The sequence below is a fragment of the Scyliorhinus torazame genome, chromosome 3, assembly GCF_047496885.1.
Source record: "Scyliorhinus torazame isolate Kashiwa2021f chromosome 3, sScyTor2.1, whole genome shotgun sequence".
Lineage (NCBI taxonomy): Eukaryota > Metazoa > Chordata > Chondrichthyes > Carcharhiniformes > Scyliorhinidae > Scyliorhinus > Scyliorhinus torazame.
This window is the reverse complement of record NC_092709.1, coordinates 101,855,367-101,875,270: the sequence shown is the minus strand read 5'-3', so window position 1 is coordinate 101,875,270 and position 19,904 is coordinate 101,855,367. Positions and strand designations below refer to the sequence as shown.

The 19,904-nt window shown below is 48.6% G+C and overlaps 1 protein-coding gene across 2 annotated transcripts in view; it reads right to left on the bottom strand.

Moving 5' to 3' along the window:
- Positions 1–19,904, bottom strand: part of LOC140408621 (lipopolysaccharide-responsive and beige-like anchor protein) — a 1,704,725-nt gene that overhangs the window by 1,590,573 nt on the left and 94,248 nt on the right. For both annotated transcript variants that reach the window (XM_072496077.1, XM_072496078.1), the window contains exons 3-4: positions 19,537–19,637; positions 19,056–19,151 (exon numbers count right to left, since the gene is read on the bottom strand). In XM_072496077.1, coding sequence (XP_072352178.1) covers positions 19,056–19,151; positions 19,537–19,637 — 197 coding nt within the window. The remainder of the gene's footprint in view (positions 1–19,055; positions 19,152–19,536; positions 19,638–19,904) is intronic.

Here is a 19,904-nt window from a genome sequence, read left to right as displayed (position 1 = left end):
TTAAATTAAATACTGCGCCCACTGCAAAAGCAATTTGTCCTGCTTTAGCCAGTGAACGCACCCCACAGATGAAGAGTGCTCAGGCAGAAATGGAATGGGTGACCGCCATGCTGGCGAAGTCCGGCAGGTATTGCAGGGGTCTTCTGAGTGGATTGTACTCTCAAACCAATATTCAATTTCAAAACAATGCTTAAAGTGCTCAGCAGCAGGATGCAAAAGGTAATGACCAACAGGTGTTTTACTAGGACAAGGTGGTGAAGGCAGCATAGGCGGTACATTCTACACCTTGGCTATTAAAAGAAAGGAAGAGCATAGAATAAGAGCAGAGTTGTTATGGTAGAATGTACAACTCGTTGAACTTGGGCGGCACAGTAGCACAGTGGTTAGCACTGTTGCTTCACAGCGCCAGGAATCCAGGTTCAATTTCCACTTGGGTCACTGTCGGTGCAGAGTCTGCACGCTCTCCCCATGTCTGCGTGGGTGTCCTCTGGGTGCTCAGATTTCCTTTCACAAGTCCCGAAAGACATGCTTGTTAGGCAAATTGGACATTCTGAATTCTCCCTCAGTGTACCCAAACAGGCGCCGGAGTGTGGCGACTAGGGAATTTTCACAGTAACTTCATTGCAGTGTTAATGTAAGCCTACTTGTGACACTAATAAAGATTATTATAAAACACTGGTTATACCACAGCTAGAGTACTGTGCACTGGTTATCACATTACATGAAGAACATGATTGCACTTGAAAAGGTGCAGAGGATTGGAGAGGTTTAGCTGAGGAAAGATTGGATAAGCTGGAAAACTTTGAAAGATTGGATGATACTTGTAACAGAGGGGGAGGGGAATTTATGGGAAGTGTATAAAATGATGAGACCTGGAGGGGAGAACCTGGAGGGGAGAACCTGTACCCCTTCGCATAGAGGTCAACAACCAATTGATTTAAGTTGTGAAAAGGATTAGAGGGAAGCTGGAGAGAGATTTTTCTCCCAGAGAAATGTGGTGGGGGTCTGGAACTCACTGACTGAAAGAATGGCATAAGCAGAAACCCACATTGAACTTAAAAAACATCCTACAAGTGATAGAAAGTGAGATTTGACTTGGTGATGCTTTTTCAGTTGGCACGGACACAATGGGCCTAATGACCTCCTTCCATGCTATAAATTTCCTCTGCTTCTAATCCAAAAAAATTCACCCAATAACCTCTCTGGTTAAGACAGTAAGAAGTGGAGCCATCCAGACAACGATGATCCTAGAGGAATTCATTGATGTTGAACTGGCTCACCTCAGGTGAAATTATATTGTAACTGGCTTTGGTTCCCCTTGGTTGGAGAGGGTGAAAAAATGCCAGTTACTTCCACATTTGATTGTCATCAAATGATCCTTGTTGGAAACATAATGCACTCCCACCAAATAGTTGCCAACAATCAGTGCACAGGTTCACAAGTGAATAGTCACTTGGGAGCACCGGTGGGTAATCAAAGAAAGGATTTCCAAGAGTTTAGCGCAAGGGGAAAAAAAACCTTGGAATGTCTGCTTTCTTCTGAGATCAAGGAATTGCTCATATTGAGAAAGTGAAGAAAGAGATCAATTGAATTATTGTTCTTATGCAAACCTAGCTGTACGCAGGCAGTTAATTTGCTACAGCTCCAAATTTAATTGATTTCCCCCCTATTTGCAGTGTTCATGTAGAATATCCGCTTTGTAACCAGCATCGTAATTATTAAATATTTTATTGAAAATTTTTGGCCAACCATCACAGTACATTGTGTATCCTTTACACAGTAATATAACAATATAAATAACAATGGCCAGTTTTATAAACAAGAAATAAATAATATATAAACAAAAACAAAACTAAATGGCAACTGCCTTGTCCCAGATATTCTCCAAAAATATGTTTTAACAGTCCAATATACAATTATCTATAACAACAACCTATACATATTATACTTATATATTAACATCCCTGAGAATCCCTCTGGTTCCTCCCCCCGGGCTGCTGCTGCTGTCTTCTTCTTTTCCGTTCCCTCTATCTTTCTGTGAGGTATTCGACGAACGGTTGCCACTGCCTGGTGAACCCTTGAGCCGATCCCCTTAGGACGAACTTAATCCGTTCCAGCTTTATAAACCCTGCCATGTCATTTATCCAGGTCTCCACACCCGGGGGCTTGGCTTCCTTCCACATCAACAGTATCCTGCGCCGGGCTACTAGGGACGCAAAGGCCAAAACATCAGCCTCTCTCGCCTCCTGCACTCCCGGCTCTTCTGCAACCCCAAATATAGCCAACCCCCAGCTTGGTTCGACCTGAACCCCCACTACCTTCGAAAGCACCTTTGTCACCCCCACCCAAAACCCCTGTAGTGCCGGACATGACCAGAACACGTGGGTGTGATTCGCTGGGCTTTTCGAGCATCTCGCACACCTATCCTCTACTCCAAAAAATTTGCTAAGCCGTGTTCCAGTCATATGCGCCCTGTGTAACACCTTAAATTGTATCAGGCTTAGCCTGGCACACGAGGACGATGAGTTTACCCTACTTAGGGCATCAGCCCACAGCCCCTCCTCAATCTCTTCCCCCAGCTCTTCTTCCCATTTCCCTTTCAGCTCATCTACCATAATCTCCCCCTCGTCTCTCATCTCCCTATATATGTCTGACACCTTACCGTCCCCCACCCATGTCTTTGAGATCACTCTGTCCTGCACCTCCTGCGTCGGGAGCTGCGGGAATTCCCTCACCTGTTGCCTCGTAAAAGCCCTCAGTTGCATATACCGGAATGCATTCCCTTGGGGCAACCCATATTTTTCGGTCAGCGCTCCCAGACTTGCAAACGTCCCATCTACAAACAGATCTCTCAATTGTGTTACTCCTGCTCTTTGCCATGTTCCAAATCCCCCATCCATTCTCCCCGGAGCAAACCTATGATTATTTCTTATCGGGGACCACACCGAGGCTCCCGTCTTTCCCCTATGCCGTCTCCATTGCCCCCAAATTTTCAGAGTAGCCACCACCACCGGGCTTGTGGTGTATTTCTTCGGTGAGAACGGCAACGGCGCCGTCAACATGGCTTGTAGGCAAGTCCCCCTACAGGACGCCTTCTCCAATCTCTTCCACGCCGCTCCCTCCTCTTCTCCCATCCACTTACATACCATTGAGATGTTGGCGGCCCAGTAGTACTCACTCAGGCTCGGTAGCGCCAGCCCCCCCCCCCCCCCCCATCCCTACTACGCTGCAAAAATCCCTTCCTCACTCTCGGGGTCTTCCCGGCCCACACACAACTCATGATACTCTTCTCAATCCTTTTGAAAAAAGCCTTCGTGATCACCACCGGGAGGCACTGAAACACAAAGAGGAATCTCGGGAGGACCACCATTTTAACCGCTTGTACCCTCCCTGCCAGTGACAGGGATACCATGTCCCATCTCTTGAAGTCTTCCTCCATCTGTTCCACCAACCGCGTTAAGTTTAACCTATGCAATGTACCCCAATTCTTGGCTATCTGGATCCCCAAGTAGCGAAAGTCCCTTGTTACCTTCCTCAGCGGTAAGTCCTCTATTTCTCTGCTCTGCTCCCCTGGATGCACCACAAACAGCTCACTTTTCCCCATGTTCAGCTTATATCCTGAAAATTCTCCAAACTCCCCAAGTATCCGCATTATCTCTGGCATCCCCTCCGCCGGGTCCGCCACATACACCAATAAATCGTCCGCGTAAAGAGATACCCGGTGTTCCTCTCCTCCCCTGAGTACTCCCCTCCACTTCCTGGAACCCCTCAATGCTATTGCCAGGGGCTCAATTGCCAGTGCAAACAATAATGGGGACAGAGGACATCCCTGCCTCGTCCCTCTATGGAGCCGAAAATACGCAGACCCCCGTCCATTCATGACCACGCTCGCCATCGGGGCCCTATACAGCAGCTGTACCCATCTAATATACTCATCTCCAAAGCCAAATCTCCTCAACATAATCCCACTCCACTCTATCAAATGCTTTCTCGGCATCCATCGCCACCATTATCTCCGCTTCCCCCTCTGGTGGGGGCATCATCATTACCCCTAGCAGCCTCCGTATATTCGTATTCAGCTGTCTGCCCTTCACAAACCCAGTTTGGTCCTCAAGGACTACCCCCGGGACACAATCCTCTATCCTCATTGCCATTACCTTAGCCAGAATCTTAGCGTCTACATTTAGGAGGGAAATAGGTCTATAGGACCCGCATTGCAGCGGGTCTTTTTCCTTCTTTAGGAGAAGCGATATCGTTGCCTCTGACGTAGTCGGGGGCAGCTGTCCCCTTTCCTTCGCCTCATTAAAGGTTCTCATCAGTAGCGGGGCAAGCAAGTCCACATATTTCCTATAAAATTCGACTGGAAATCCATCCGGTCCCGGAGCCTTCCCCGCCTGCATACTCCTAATTCCTTTCACTACTTCCTCTATCTCGATCTGTGCTCCCAGTCCCACCCTCTCCTGCTCCTCCACCTTAGGAAATTCCAGCCGGTCCAGGAAGCACATCATTCTCTCCTTCCCATCCGGGGGCTGAGCTTCGTATAATCTTTTATAGAATGCCTTGAACACTCCATTCACTCTCTCCACTCCCCGCTCTATCTCTCCTTCCTCATCCCTCACTCCTATTTCCCTCGCTGCTCCCCTTTTCCTCAATTGATGGGCCAGCAACCTGCTCGCCTTCTCCCCATACTCATACTGTACACCCTGTGCCTTCCTCCACTGTGCTTCTGCAGTACCCGTTGTCAGCAAGTCAAATTCTACGTGTAACCTTTGCCTTTCCCTGTACAGTCCCTCCTCCGGTGCCTCCGCATATTGCCTGTCCACCCTCAGAAGTTTTTGCAGCAACCGCTCCCATTCCCTACTCTCCTGCTTTCCTTTATGTGCCCTTATTGATATCAGCTCCCCTCTAACCACTGCCTTCAGCGCCTCCCAGACCACTCCCACCTGGACCTCCCCGTTATCATTGAGTTCCAAGTATTTTTCAATGCACCCCCTCACCCTTAGACACACCCCTTCATCTGCCATTAGTCCCATGTCCATTCTCCAGGGTGGACGCCCTTCTGTTTCCTCCCCTATCTCCAAGTCTACCCAATGTGGAGCGTGATCCGAAATGGCTATAGCCGTATACTCCGTCCCCCTCACCTTCGGGGTCAACGCCCTTCCCAAAACAAAAAAGTCTATTCGCGAATAAACTTTGTGGACATAGGAGAAAAACAAAAACTCCTTACTCCTAGGTCTACTAAATCTCCACGGGTCTACTCTTCCCATCTGCTCCATAAAATCTTTAAGCACCTTGGCTGCAGCCGGCCTCCTTCCAGTCCTGGACCTCGACCGGTCCAGCCCTGGCTCCAGCACTGTATTAACATCTCCCCCCATTACCAACTTTCCCACCTCTAGGTCCGGGATGCATCCTAGCATGCGCCTCATAAAATTGGCATCATCCCAGTTCGGGGCATATACGTTTACCAAGACCACCGCCTCCCCCTGTAATTTGCCACTCACCATCACGTATCTGCCCCCGCTATCCGCCACTATGGTCTTTGCCTCAAACATAACCCGCTTCCCCACTAGTATAGCCACCCCCCTGTTTTTCGCATCTAGCCCCGAATGAAACACCTGCCCCACCCATCCTTTGCGTAGTCTAACCTGGTCTATAAGTTTCAAGTGCGTCTCTTGTAGCATAACCACGTCTGCCTTAAGTTTCTTAAGGTGTGCGAGTACTCGTGCCCTCTTTATCGGCCCGTTCAGCCCCCTCACATTCCACGTGATCAACCGGGTTTGGGGGCTTTTTACCGCCCCCCCCCCCCCCCCTTGTCGATTAGCCATCCCCTTTTCCCAGCTCCTCACCCGGTTCCCACGCAGCTGTGTCCCCCCCAGGCAGTGCCCCCCCGCCCACCCCACCCCATTCCGGCTCCCCCCTCTCCCCAGCAGCAGCAACCCAGTAACTCCCCCCCTCCCACCCGCTAGATCCCCCACTAGCGTAGTTACACCCCCCATGTTGCTCCCAGAAGTCAGCAAACTCTGGCCGACCTCGGCTTCCCCCCGGGACCTCGGCTCACACCGTGCGACGCCCCCTCCTTCCTGCTTCCCTATTCCCGCCATGATTATCATAGCGCGGGAACAAAGCCCGCGCTTCCCTTTTGGCCCCGCCCCCCCATGGCCAACGCCCCATCTCCTCCACCTCCCTTCCTCCCTCCACCACCACCTGAGGAAGAGAGAAAAGTTACCACATCGCAGGATTAATAACATAAAACTCATCTTTCCCCCCCTTTTTCCTCCCTCTTCGCCCTCCATACTCGCCCCACCACTTTGTTTCAAACGTTCTTTTTTAATAACCCGCTTATTCCAGTTTTTCTTCCACAATAAAAGTCCACGCCTCATCCGCCGTCTCAAAGTAGTGGTGCCTCCCTTGATATGTGACCCACAGTCTTGCCGGTTGCAGCATTCCAAATTTTATCTTCTTTTTGTGAAGCACCGCCTTGGCCCGATTAAAGCTCGCCCTCCTTCTCGCCACCTCCGCACTCCAGTCTTGATATACGCGGATCACCGCGTTCTCCCACCTACTGCTCCGAGTTTTCTTTGCCCATCTAAGGACCATCTCTCTGTCCTTAAAACGGAGGAATCTCACCACTATGGCTCTAGGAATTTCTCCTGCTCTCGGTCCTCGCGCCATCACTCGGTATGCTCCCTCCACCTCCAGCGGACCCGCCGGGGCCTCCGCTCCCATTAACGAGTGCAGCATCGTGCTCACATATGTCCCGACGTCTGCTCCTTCTGCACCTTCAGGAAGACCAAGAATCCTTAAATTATTCCTCCTCGCGTTATTCTCCAGCACCTCCAGTCTTTCCACACATCGTTTATGGTGTGCCTCATGCATTTCCGTCTTCACCACCAGGCCCTGTATATCGTCCTCGTTCTCGGCAGCCTTTGCCTTCACGACCCGAAGCTCCCGCTCCTGGGTCTTTTGCTCATCCTTTAGCCCTTCGATCGCCTGTAATATCGGGGCCAACAGCTCCTTCTTCATTTCCTTTTTAAGTTCTTCCACGCAACATTTCAAAAACTCTTGTTGTTCAGGGCCCCATGTTAAACTGCCACCTTCCGTCGCCATCTTGGTTCTTGCTTGCCTTCCTTGCCGCTGCTCCAAAGGATCCACTGCAATCTGACCACTTCCCTCTCCTTTTTCCATCCGTTTCCAGGGGGGATTCCCTTCTGGTTTACCGCACAGTGCTTCTAGCCGTTAAAATTGCCGTTGGGGCTCTTATTAAGAGCCCAAAAGTCCGTTCCACCGGGAGCTGCCGAAACGTGCGACTTAGCTGGTCATCGCCGCACCCGGAAGTCCAGCATCGTAATTATATTAAATTTAGAGGGTACTTATTTATGTTGCAGTATTTTAAAGATTGCATGAAGCAGGTTTTCCAGTGGTGCCTATGACAACAAATCACAGTGACTTAAAATAATTTTACTTTGCATGCATTACTTTTAGAAGAAAGCTTTAGATAATCCAAATATATGCTAAAATGTAAAGCAGAAAGCTTCCAGAACCTCATTGAGGAAGAGAATCAAAAATTTAAATCTAAATATAATGTATTTTTAATTTGAATATGAAGCAATAATAAAATAATACTACAATTAGATTGCATATAAAGGTTAGTACTCAAAATAGCAGTTATGGTTTGCGTCATTATAATCATACCATGACAATTAGTCACCTATCCACAAAAATAAAACAAAATAGCCCTGAACATTTTTTCTGACCATAAGGCAATCACATACTGTACTTGATATTCTGAGTTTTCAATTTTTGCTATGTAGGTAATATTATGAAATATAGTTAAATTGACGTATTTTTGTAACTTACATTTTTCTATCAATAAAACGTTTAGCTCAGATGGTTGGACAGCTGGTTCATGATGCAGAGCAAGGCCAACAGCGCGGGTTCAATTCCCGTACCTGCTGAGTTTATTCATGAAGGCCCTACCTTCTCAACCTTGTTCCTCACCTGAGGTGTGGTGATCCTCAGGTTAAATCACCACAATTCAGCTCTCCCCCTCAAAGGGGAAAGCAGCCTATGGTCATCTGGACTATGGTGACTTTACTTTACTTTTTAAAATCACAATGCAAATTATTTAAATGTTCCCGAGATCAAAACAGAAGTCTGCTTTTTTTGAAAGAGCTAAATTGAGATTTTAGATTTCGATTTGTCACGTGTACCGAGGTACAGTGAAAAGTATTATTCTGGGTACAGTCCAGACAGATCGTTCCATACATGAAAAACATAGGACATACGATAAATACACAATGTAAATACATAGACATTGGGTGAAGCATAAGGCGTATAGTTCTACAACAGTAGAGAAGATGCGTAGAGAGATCAATCTGGTCACAGTGGGGAAGTTGTTGTTTTTGAATCAGTTGGGGCATGTTCAGACTTTTGGATCTTCTGCCCGATGGAAGATGAATAACCTGGGTAGGGGGAGTCTTTGATTATGCTGCCCACTTTACCAAGGTAGCGGGAGGTATAGGCAGAGTCAATGGATGGGAGACGGGTTTGCGTGATGGACTGGGTTGTGTTCACGACTCTAGAGTTTCTTACGATCTTGGGCCAAGCAGTTGCCACACCAAGCTGTGATGCAGCAACCCACAGATAAATTGGTAAGAGTCAATGTGGACATGCCAAATTTCCTGTGTTTCCGGAAGAAGTATAGTGCTGTCTTGGTCTTGGAAATCAACATGGGTGGACCAGGACAGATTGTTGGTGGTGTTTACACCTAGGAATTTGAAACTATCAACCATCTCCATCTTGGCACCATTGATAGAGACAGGGGCATGTACGACACTTCGCTTCCTGAAGTCGACGACCAGCTCCCGAGTTTGCTGACATTGAGGGAGAGATTGTTGTCGTTGTACCATGCCACTAGGCTCTCTATCTCCCTCCTGCACTCGGACTCATCATTGTTTGAGATCCAACCCACTACGGTCATGTCATCAGCAAACTTGTGATGGAGTTAGAGCCAAACAGTCGTGTGTGTATAGGGTGTATAGTAGGAGGCTAAGTACGCAGCCTTGCAGGACCGTGGTATTCAGGGCTATTTTGGAGGCGATTTTGTTACTTATCCTTACTGATTGTGGTCCATGGATTAGAACTGTGATCTTACTTGAAAAATAAAACTGGAGCAAAAACATACTTTAATACTAAACCCGTGTCATGCTCCTCGTGTGCGATGTGGGAGCTCAGGGACACGTCCACTGTCCCTGGCTCCTTCACGTGCAAGAAGTGTGTCCAGTTGCAGCTCCTGTTAGACCACTTGACTGCTCTGGAGCTGCAGATGGACTCACTTTGGAGCATCCCCGATGCTGAGGACGTCGTGGATAGCACATTTAGCGAGTTGGTCACACCGCAGGTGAAAGGTACTGAGGGAGATAGAAAATGGGTGACCAAAAGACAGAGCAAGCGTAGGAAGGCAGTGCAGGTGTCCCCTGCGGTCATCTCCCTGCAAAACAGATATACCGCTTTGGATACTGTTGAGGGAGATGGCTCACCAGGGGAAGGCAGCAGCAGCCAGGTTCATGGCACCGTGGCTGGCTCTGCTGCGCAGCTGGGCAGGAAGGAGAATGGCAGGGCTATAGTGATAGGGGACTCAATCGTAAGGGGAATAGACAGGCGGTTCTGCGGATGCAATCGAGACTCCAGGATGGTATGTTGCCTCCCTGGTGCAAGGGTCAAGGATGTCTCGGAGCGGCTGCAGGACATTCTTTTGGGGGGGGGGGGGGGGGGGGGGGGGGGGATGAACAGCCAGCGGTCGTGATGCACATAGGCACCAACGTTATGGGTAAAAAAACGGGACGAGTTCCTACAAGTTGAATTCAGGGAGTTAGGAGTTAAACTAAAAAGTAGGACCTCAAAGGTAGTAATCTCACGATTGCTACCAGTGCCACGAGCTAGTCAGAGTAGGAATGTCAGGATAGATAGGATGAATGCGTGGCTCGACAGACAGTGCAAGAGGGAGGGATTCAAATTCCTGGGGCATTGGAACCGGTTCTGGGGGAGGTGGGACTAGTGCGAACCTGACGGTCTGCACCTGGGCAGGACTGGAACCGATGTCCTAGGGGGAGTGTTTGCTAGAGCGGTTGGGGAGGGTTAAAACTAATGTGGCAGGGGGATGGGAACCGATGCAGGAAGTCGGAAGGTAATAAAACAGGGACAGACACAAAAGGCAGTAAGGGGGAAAGTGTAAGGCAGAGAATCCATAGTCAAAAACCAAAAAGGGCGACAGTGACTGAGGGGAGTTCAGTGAATAGGACCAGTAATACTAAAAGGAATAAAACGGTAAGTAAAAACATTAATGGTAAGCAATGCGGCAGATTGTTACATGAAGACAGGGTTCAACGACAAGGAAAATTAGGAGAAAAGTTAAGAGGAAATATAACTTAGAAGAGGTTACTGATCGAGGTGTTAAGATTCAGAACAGAGGTAAAAAAGTCAACATAAGTGTACTTTACCTGAATGCTCGTAGTATTCGGAATAAGGTAATTGAGTTGATGACGCAAATCATCGTGAATGATTATGATTTAGTGGCCATTACTGAAACATGGTTAAAGGATGGTCACGACTGGGAGTTAAATATCCAAGGGTATCAAACTATTCGGAAGGACAGAGTGGATGGTAAGGGAAGTGGTGTAGCTCTGTTATTTAAGGATGATATCCGGGCAATAGTAAGGGATGACATCGGTGCTACGGAGGATAAGGTTGAATCCATTTGGGTGGAAATCAGGATTAGTAAGGCGAAAAAGTCATTGATAGTAGTCTATAGGCCACCAAATAGTAACATTATGGTGGGGCAGGCAATAAACAAAGAAATAACTGATGCATGGAGAAATGGTACAGCAGTTATCATGGGGGATTTTAATCTACATGTCGATTGGTTTAACCAGGTCAGTCAAGGCATCCTTGAGGAGGAGTTTATAGAATGTATCTGCAATAGTTTCCTAGAACAGTATGTAATGGAACCTACGAGGGAACAAGCCGTCCGAGATCTGGTCCTGTGTAATGAGACAGGATTGATTCAGGATCTCATAGTTAGGGATCCTCTCGGAAGGAGCTATCACAATATGGTGGAATTTAAAATACAGATGGAGGGCGAGAAGGTAAAATCAAACTAGTGTTTTGTGCTTAAACAAAGGAGATTACAATGGGATGAGAGAAGAACTAGCTAAGGTAGGCTGGGAGCAAAGACTTTATGGTGAAACAGTTGAGGAACAGTGGAGAACCTTCCAAGCGATTTTTCACAGTGCTCAGCAAAGGTTTATACCAACAAAAAGGACAGTAGAAAGAGGGAAAATCGACCATGGATATCTAAGGAAATAAGGGAGAGTATCAAATTGAAGGAAAAAGCATACAAAGTGGCAAAGATTAGTGGAAGACTAGAGGACTGGGAAATCTTTAGGGGGCAACAGAAAGCTACTAAAAAAGCTATAAGAAGAGTAAGATAGATTATGAGAGTAAACTTGCTCAGAATATAAAAACAGATAGTAAAAGTTTCGACAAACATATAAAACAAAAAGGAGTGGCTAGGGTAAATATTGGTCCTTGAGAGGATGAGAAGGGAGATTTAATAATGGGAGATAAGGAAATGGCTGAGGAACTGAACAGGTTTTTTGGGTCGGTCTTCACAGTGGAAGACACAAATAACATGACAGTGACTGATAGAAATGAGGGTATGACAGGTGAGGACTTTGAGAGGATTGTTATCACTAAGGAGGTAGTGATGGGCAAGCTAATGGGGCTAAAGGTAGACAAGTCTCCTGGCCCTGATGGAATGCATCCCAGAGTGCTAAAAGAGATGGCTAGGGAAATTGCAAATGCACTAGTGATAATTTACCAAAATTCACTAGACTCTGGTGTGGTCCCGGCGGATTGGAAATTAGCAAACGTGACACCGCTGTTTAAAAAAGGAGGTAGGCAGAAAGCGGGTAATTATAGGCCAGTGAGCTTAACTTCGGTAGGAGGGAAGATGCTGGAATCTGTCATCAAGGAAGAAATAGCGAGGCATCTGGATGGAAATTGACCCATTGGGCAGACGCAGCATGGGTTCATAAAGGGCAGGTCGTGCCTAACTAATTTAGTGGAATTTTATTATTGAAATATATTTTATTAAAATTTTTCAAACAAAATTTTTTCAGTTTTTACAACTCAACAAGGGATTATACATTAACTGATAAATAACATTATTTAAACAATATCGTGAACTAACAACAACAGCTAAAAAAAAAAAATTGTTTTTTTTTTTTAATTAAAAAAAAATAGCAAAAACACAAAATAGTGCTCCCCCCCTCCCCCCTGGGTTGCTGCTGCTGTCATTTCTATCTTTTCATTATCGTTCTGCGAGATAGTCAAGGAACGGTTGCCACCGCCTGGAGAACCCCTGAGCTGATCCTCTCAACGCAAATTTTATTCGTTCCAATCTTATGAACCCTGCCATGTCGTTTATCCAGGCCTCCACGCCTGGGGGTTTCGCTTCCTTCCACGAGTAGAATCCTACGCCGGGCTACTAGGGACGCAAAGGCCAAAATATCGGCCTCTTTCGCCTCCTGCACTCCCGGCTCTTCCACAACCCCAAATATAGCTAACCCCCCCCCCCCCAGCCTGGCTTGACCCGGACCTTCACCACCTTTGAAATTACCCTTGCCATGCCCCCCCAGACCTCATGCAGTGCCCGACACGACCAGAACATGTGTGTGTGGTTCGCCGAGCTTCCCGAGCACCTCCCACACCTGTCCTCCACCCCGAAAAACCTGCTCAGTCTTGCTCCCGTCATATGTGCTCTATGTAGAACCTTAAATTGAATCAGGCTAAACCTGGCACACGAGGACGAGGAATTTACCCTACTTAGGGCATCAGCCCATAGCCCCTCCTCAATCTCTTCCCCCAGCTCTTCTTCCCATTTTCCCTTCAGCTCCTCTATCATCGCCTCCCCCTCGTCCCTCATCTCCCGGTATATTTCGGACACTTTGCCCTCTCCAACCCATACCCCAGAAATCACTATCTTGGATCCCCTGAGTCGGGAGCTGCGGAAATTCCCTCACCTGTTGCCTCGCAAATGCCCTCACTTGCATATACCGGAAGGCGTTCCCCGTGGGCAACTTATATTTTTCTTCAAGCGCTCCCAGACTTGCAAACGTCCAGTCTATAAACAGGTCCCTCAGCTTCCTAATTCCTGCACGTTGCCAACACTGGAACCCCCCATCCATCCTCCCTGGGACAAACCTGTGGTTATTCCTTATCGGGGACCACACCGAGGCACCCGTCACACCCGTGTCGCCTCCACTGCCCCCAGATCCTCAAGGTTGCCACCACCACTGGGTTAGTGGTGTACCTTTTCGGGGAGAACGGCAGCGGCGCCATCACCAGCGCTTTTAGGCTCGTTCCCTTACAGGACACCATCTCCAGCTTCTTCCACGCTGCTCCCGCTTCCTGCCTCATCCACTTACAGACCATTGACACATTGGCGGCCCAGTAGTAGTCGCTCAAACTCGGCAGTGCCAGTCCCCCTCTGTCCCCCCCTACTGCGCTGCAGGAACCCCCTCTTTACTCTCGGGGTCTTTCCTTCCCACACAAAGCTCGTAATGCTCCTGTCTATTTTTTTTAAAAAGGCCTTTGTGATCAGAATGGGGAGGCACTGAAACACGAAAAGAAACCTCGGGAGGACCACCATTTTAACTGCCTGCACTCTGCCCGCCAGCGATAGCGGCACCATATCCCACCTCTTAAAGTCCTCCTCCATCTGCTCCACCAGTCGCATCAGGTTAAGTCTATGCAGGGTTCCCCAGTTCCTGGCCACCTGGATCCCCAGGTATCGGAAGTTCCTTTCCACTCTCCTCAGCAGCAGAGCATTTATCCCCCTTCCCTGTTCCCCGGGGTGCATTACAAAAAGCTCGCACTTCCCCATATTTAGTTTGTATCCCGAGAACTCTCCAAACTCCCCAAGTATCTGCATTACTTCTGGCATCCCCTCTACCGGGTCCGCAACGTATAGCAGTAGATCATCTGCGTAGAGCGACACTCGGTGCTCCTCTCCCCCTCTAAGCACCCCCCTCCACTTCTTAGAATCCCTCAGCGCTATGGCCAGTGGTTCAATTGCCAACGCGAACAGTAACGGGGACAGGGGACACCCTTGTCTTGTACCCCTATGTAGCCGAAAATACCCCGATCTTTGCCGGTTTGTGACTACGCTTGCCACCGGGGCCCCATATAAGAGTCTGACCCATCTAATAAACCCCTCACCGAACCCAAACCTCTTCAGCACCTCCCACAGATAGTCCCACTCCACCCTATCGAATGCCTTCTCTGCATCCATCGCCGCCACTATCTCTGCCTCCCCCTCCGGTGGGGGCGTCATCATCACCACCAGCAACCTACGTACATTAACATTCAGTTGCCTCCCCTTTACAAACCCTGTCTGGTCGTCATGCACCACCCCTGGGACGCAATCCTCTATCCTTGTCACCATCACATTTGCCAGCAGTTTGGCATCTACATTTTGGAGTGAGATAGGCCTGTATGACCCGCATTGCAGCGGGTCTTTATCTCGTTTCAGGATTAGCGATATCGTCGCCTCCGACATTGTCGTGGGTAGCATCCCCCATTCCTTAGCCTCATTAAAGGTTCTCGCCAAGAGCGGGGCCAACAGATCCATATACTTCCTGTAGAATTCCACCGGAAGCCCGTCTGGTCCCGGGGCCTTCCCTGCCTGCATGTTCCCCAGTCCTTTAATCACCACATCCACCTCGATTGGCGCCCCCAGACCTGCCACCTCCTGCCCCTTCACCTTCGGGAACCTTAGCTGGTCCAGAAAGTGTAACATTCCTTCTTTTCCCCCCGGGGGTTGGGACTTATATAGCCTCTCATAAAAGGTCTTGAACACCTCGTTCACTTTCCCTGCTCTCTGCTCCATATTTCCCGTTTCGTCCCTAACTCCCCCGATCTCTCTTGCTGCCATCCTCTTCCGAAGTTGGTGGGCCAACTGCCGGCTCGCCTTTTCCCCATATTGCATCCCCTGTGCCTTCCTCCACTGTGCCTCTGCCTTTCCCGTGGTCAGCAGGTCAAACTTCGTCTGTAGTCTTCGTCTTTCTCTGTATAGCCCTTCGTCTGGGGCCTCTGCATATTTTTTATCCACCCTCAAAATTTCCCCCACCAATCTCTCTCTTTCTTTGCCCTCTTGTTTCCCCTTGTGGGCTCTGATGGAGATCAGCTCTCCCCTAACCACCGCCTTCAGCGCTTCCCATACTACCCCCACCTGAACCTCCCCATCGTCGTTGACCTCCAGGTATCGCTCAATACACCCCCTCACCCTTCCGCAGACCCCCCTCGTCCGCCAGTAGTCCCATATCTAGTCGCCAGAGTGGGCGCTGCTCCCTTTCCTCTCCTAGTTCCAAATCCACCCAATGCGGGGCGTGGTCTGAAACGGCCATGGCCGAGTACTCCGTTCCTGCCACTGTCGGGATCAGTGCCCCTCCCAAAATGAAAAAGTCTATCCGGGAGTATGCCTTATGGACGTGGGAGAAGAAAGAGAACTCTTTAGCCATCGGCCTGGCGAATCTCTACGGATCCACCCCCCCCCCCATTTGTTCCATAAATCCCTTAAGCACCTTGGCCGCTGCTGGCCTTCTCCCAGTCTTGGATCTGGACCGGTCTAGCCCTGGATCCAGCACTGTGTTAAAATCCCCCCCCCATTACCAAGCTTCCCACCTCCAGGTCCGGGATACGTCCCAGCATTCGCTTCATGAATCCCGCGTCATCCCAGTTCGGGGCATATACATTTACCAGCACGACCTCCTTTCCCTGCAATCTACCACTCACCATCACATATCTGCCCCCACTGTCCACCACTATATTCTTAGCCTCGAATGATACACGTTTCCCCACCAATATTGCCACCCCTCTGTTTTTCGCGTCCAACCCGGAGTGGAATACCTGTCCCACCCATCCTTTTCTTAATCTAACCTGATCCGCCACCTTCAGGTGCGTCTCCTGGAGCATGACTACGTCCGCCTTCAGTCTCTTTAAGTGCGCAAACACCCGTGCCCTCTTAATCGGCCCATTTAAACCTCTCACATTCCACGTGATCAGCCAGATTGGGGGGCCATTCACCCCCCCCCCCGCTCGTCGACTAGCCATCCCCTTTTTTAGGCCATCTCCCCATCCAGGTCCCGCGCACCCATCTGTCCCCCAGGCAGCGCCTTCCCGCCCCGATCACCTCATCTCTTACCAGCTCCCCCTTGCACTCAGCAGCAACAACCCAGTTAATCCCCCCCCCCCGCTAGATCCCCCTCTAGCTTGGTTACTCCCCCCCCATATTGCTTCCGGAAGTCAGCTAACTCTGGCTGACCTCGGCTTCCCCCGTTCACTCGTTGGCCTCCCTGCGTGTGGGGCTCCATTCCTTCCTGCGCCCGTTTTCCCGCTATAATTTCCATAGCGCGGGAAAATACCCACGCTTTCCTCTCGGCCCCGCCCCCTATGGCGCAGTTCCCTCATTCCCCTTCCCTGTCCCTTTTTCCACCAGCGCCCACATTTCTTCGTGTCCCCCCCCCATCGGGGGGAGAGAAATTCCCCGTCCAACATTGCTGTACAATAGCCCTCCCCTTTGCCCACTTTACATTCCTGTACCACCACCTCGCTGCTTCTCTCCAAACATCAAACTCTCAAATCTAGTCCAGTTTCTCTTCTTGGATGAATGTCCATGCCTCATCCGCCGTCTCGAAGTAGTGGTGCTTGCCCTGATGCGTGACCCACAATCACGCCGGCTGCAGCATCCCAATTTTTATTTTCTTCCTATGGAGCACCGCCTTGGCCCGGTTAAAGCTCGCCCTCCTTACTCCAGTCCTGATACACCCGTATCACCGCATTCTCCCATTTGCTACTCCGTGACTTCTTGGCCCAGCTCAGGACCATCTCTCTGTCCATGTAGCGATGGAACTTCACCACTATTGCTCTTGGTGTTTCACCTGCCTTTGGTCTTCTCACGAGGACCCCGGTACGCTCCCTCCACTTCCAGGGGGCCCGTTGGGGCCTCAGCTCCCATTAGCGTGTGGAGCATCGTGCTCACATAAGCCCCAACATCAGCTCCCTCTGCTCCTTCGGGGAGCCCTAGAATCCGTAGGTTTTTCCTCCTCGAGCTGTTCTCCAGGGCTTCCAGCCTTTCTATGCACCTCTTGTGTAGTGCCTCGTGTGTCTCCGTTTTTACCACCAGGCCCTGTATCTCATCTTCATTCTCGGCTGCCTTTGCCTTCACTCCACGGAGCTCCATCGCCTGGACCTTTTGTGTTTCCTTCAGTCCCTCGATTGCCAGTAGCATCGGCGCCAGCACCTCTTTCTTAAGCTCCTCCACACATCGTCGGAGAAACTCCTGCTGGTCCGGGCCCCGTACCATCTGGGCTCCATCCGCTGCCATCTTGCTTCTCCCTTCTCTTCTCTGCCGCTGCTCCAAAGGATCCTTCGCAATCTGGCCACTACCGCCGCTCCTTTCCATACACACCCGGGGGGGGGACTCCTTCCTTCGTCACCCCACACTGGGTTAGGTCGGGAAAAAAATCCGTTGGGACTCACGATAAGAGCCCAAAAGTCCGTTAGAATGGGAGCTGCCGAAACGTGCGGCTTAGCAGTGCATCACCGCAACCGGAAGTCCTTAGTGGAATTTTGTGAGGACATTACCAGTGCGGTAGATAACGGGGAGCCAATGTATATGGTATATCTGGATTTCCAGAAAGCCTTTGACAAGGTGCTACACAAAAGGTTGCTGCATCAGATAAAGATGCATGGCATTAAGGGGAAAGTAGTAGCATGGATAGAGGATTGGTTAATTAATAGAAAGCAAAGAGTGGGGATTAATGGGTGTTTCTCTGGTTGGCAATCAGTAGCTAGTGGTGTCCCTCAGGGATCAGTGTTGGGCCCACAATTGACACAGATGATTTGGAGTTGGGGACCAAGGGCAATGTGTCCAAGTTTGCAGATGACACTAAGATGAGTGGTAAAGCAAAAAGTGCAGAGGATACTGGAAGTCTGCAGAGGGATTTGGATAGGCTAAATGAATGGGCTAGGGTCTGGCAGATGGAATACAATGTTGACAAATGTGAGGTTATCCATTTTGGTAGGAACAACAGCAAAGGGGATTATTATTTAAATGATGAAATATTAAAACATGCTGCTGTGCAGAGAGACCTGGGTGTGCTAGTGCATCAGTCGCAAAAAGTTGGTTTACAGGTGCAACAGGTGATTAAGAAGGCGAATGGAATTTTGTCCTTCATTGCTCGAGGGATGGAGTTTAAGACTAGGGAGGTTATGCTGCAATTGTGTAAGGTGTTAGTGAGGCCACACCTGGAGTAGTGTGTTCAGTTTTGGTCTCCTTACTTGAGAAAGGACATACTGGCGCTGGAGGGTGTGCAGAGGAGATTCACTATGTTAATCCCAGAGCTGAAGGGGTTGGATTACGAGGAGAGGTTGAGTAGACTGGGACTGTACTCGTTGGAATTTAGAAGGATGAGGGGGGGATCTTATAGAAACATATAAAATTATGAAGGGAATAGATAGGATAGATGCGGGCAGGTTATTTCCACTGGCGGGTGAAAGCAGAACTAGGGGGCATAGCCTCAAAATAAGGGGAAGTAGATTTAGGACTGAGTTTAGGAGGAACTTCTTCACCCAAAGGGGTGTGAATCTATGGAATTCCTTGCCCAGTGAAGCAGTAGAAACTCCTTCATTAAATGTTTTTAAGATAAAGATAGATAGTTTTTTGAAGAATAAAGGGATTAAGGGTTATGGTGTTCGGGCCGGAAAGTGGAGCTAAGTCCACAAAAGATCAGCCATGATCTCATTGAATGGCGGAGCAGGCTCGAGGGGCCAGGTGGCCTAATCCTGCTCCTAGTTGTTATGTTCTTATGTTAACTTTGCAACTTTCCATTTAATTTATTGCTAGTTTCAGCCACCAACAAGCGACCAGTTTTCTTATAAAACATTAAAACCCTTTACGAAAGGACATTTGCCCAAAACTGAGCAATACTTACTGCAGCACTCTTCCCTGGGAAGCCGAAGAAAGCATCAGGACTCAGTTTTTGTGGCACCTGTCTCAATATGGTCAGTAATTTCACTGCATGTGGAGGCTAGAAAGAAAATAGTTTTTTTTTTTAAATTGCCAAAAGTCATTTTGTTAAAAATCATGATTCCTCTTGCATTCATAGATTGAGGAAAGCAGACAATAAATATCACATTGTCAGGATGGAACATCTTTATCAACAGGAATTAAAATATGCACATTAAATGATTTTTAAATGGCATTAGCCTCAAATGAGTATATTATATCAATTACTGCCTGCTTCTATATTGTGGCTTTAAATTATAGCTTCAGAGAAAACTCCATTTCCAATTAAATACATTTACAGGTACATTTTCAAGTAAGCAAAATTTCACTCATTTCCATATAAAACTCAGAAATTCAGCTTTTCACCAGTTTTAACCACCAAATCAAAAAAGTACAACAAATGTTACCCATTGTCCTTTTTCTCCTTGCACTTTGCTGACTAGTAGCTTCAGTTCACGGACAGATATATTGTAGCTTGCCAGAACTCCTAACATATCAACCAGCAGATCTGTAAGAGCAAGCATAGATGAGTGAAGAAAATTAAATACACTACTCAAGTTCAGAACAAAAAGAAAATATGATGGCCCAGAACCGCAGAAGCTGCACGGAGGGACTCAGCCGCCATGACCTCCAGGAAGTCCCCAATATGCAGCATTGTAGTTCAAATGCTCAATATTTAAAATGTTTGAAGCACAAGACCAAAAGGGTAAATCAGGCTGGATGTTTGTTATTGTTCATTTTTTGCTTGTGCCCAAGAAAAATTTCAGCCCCAGAT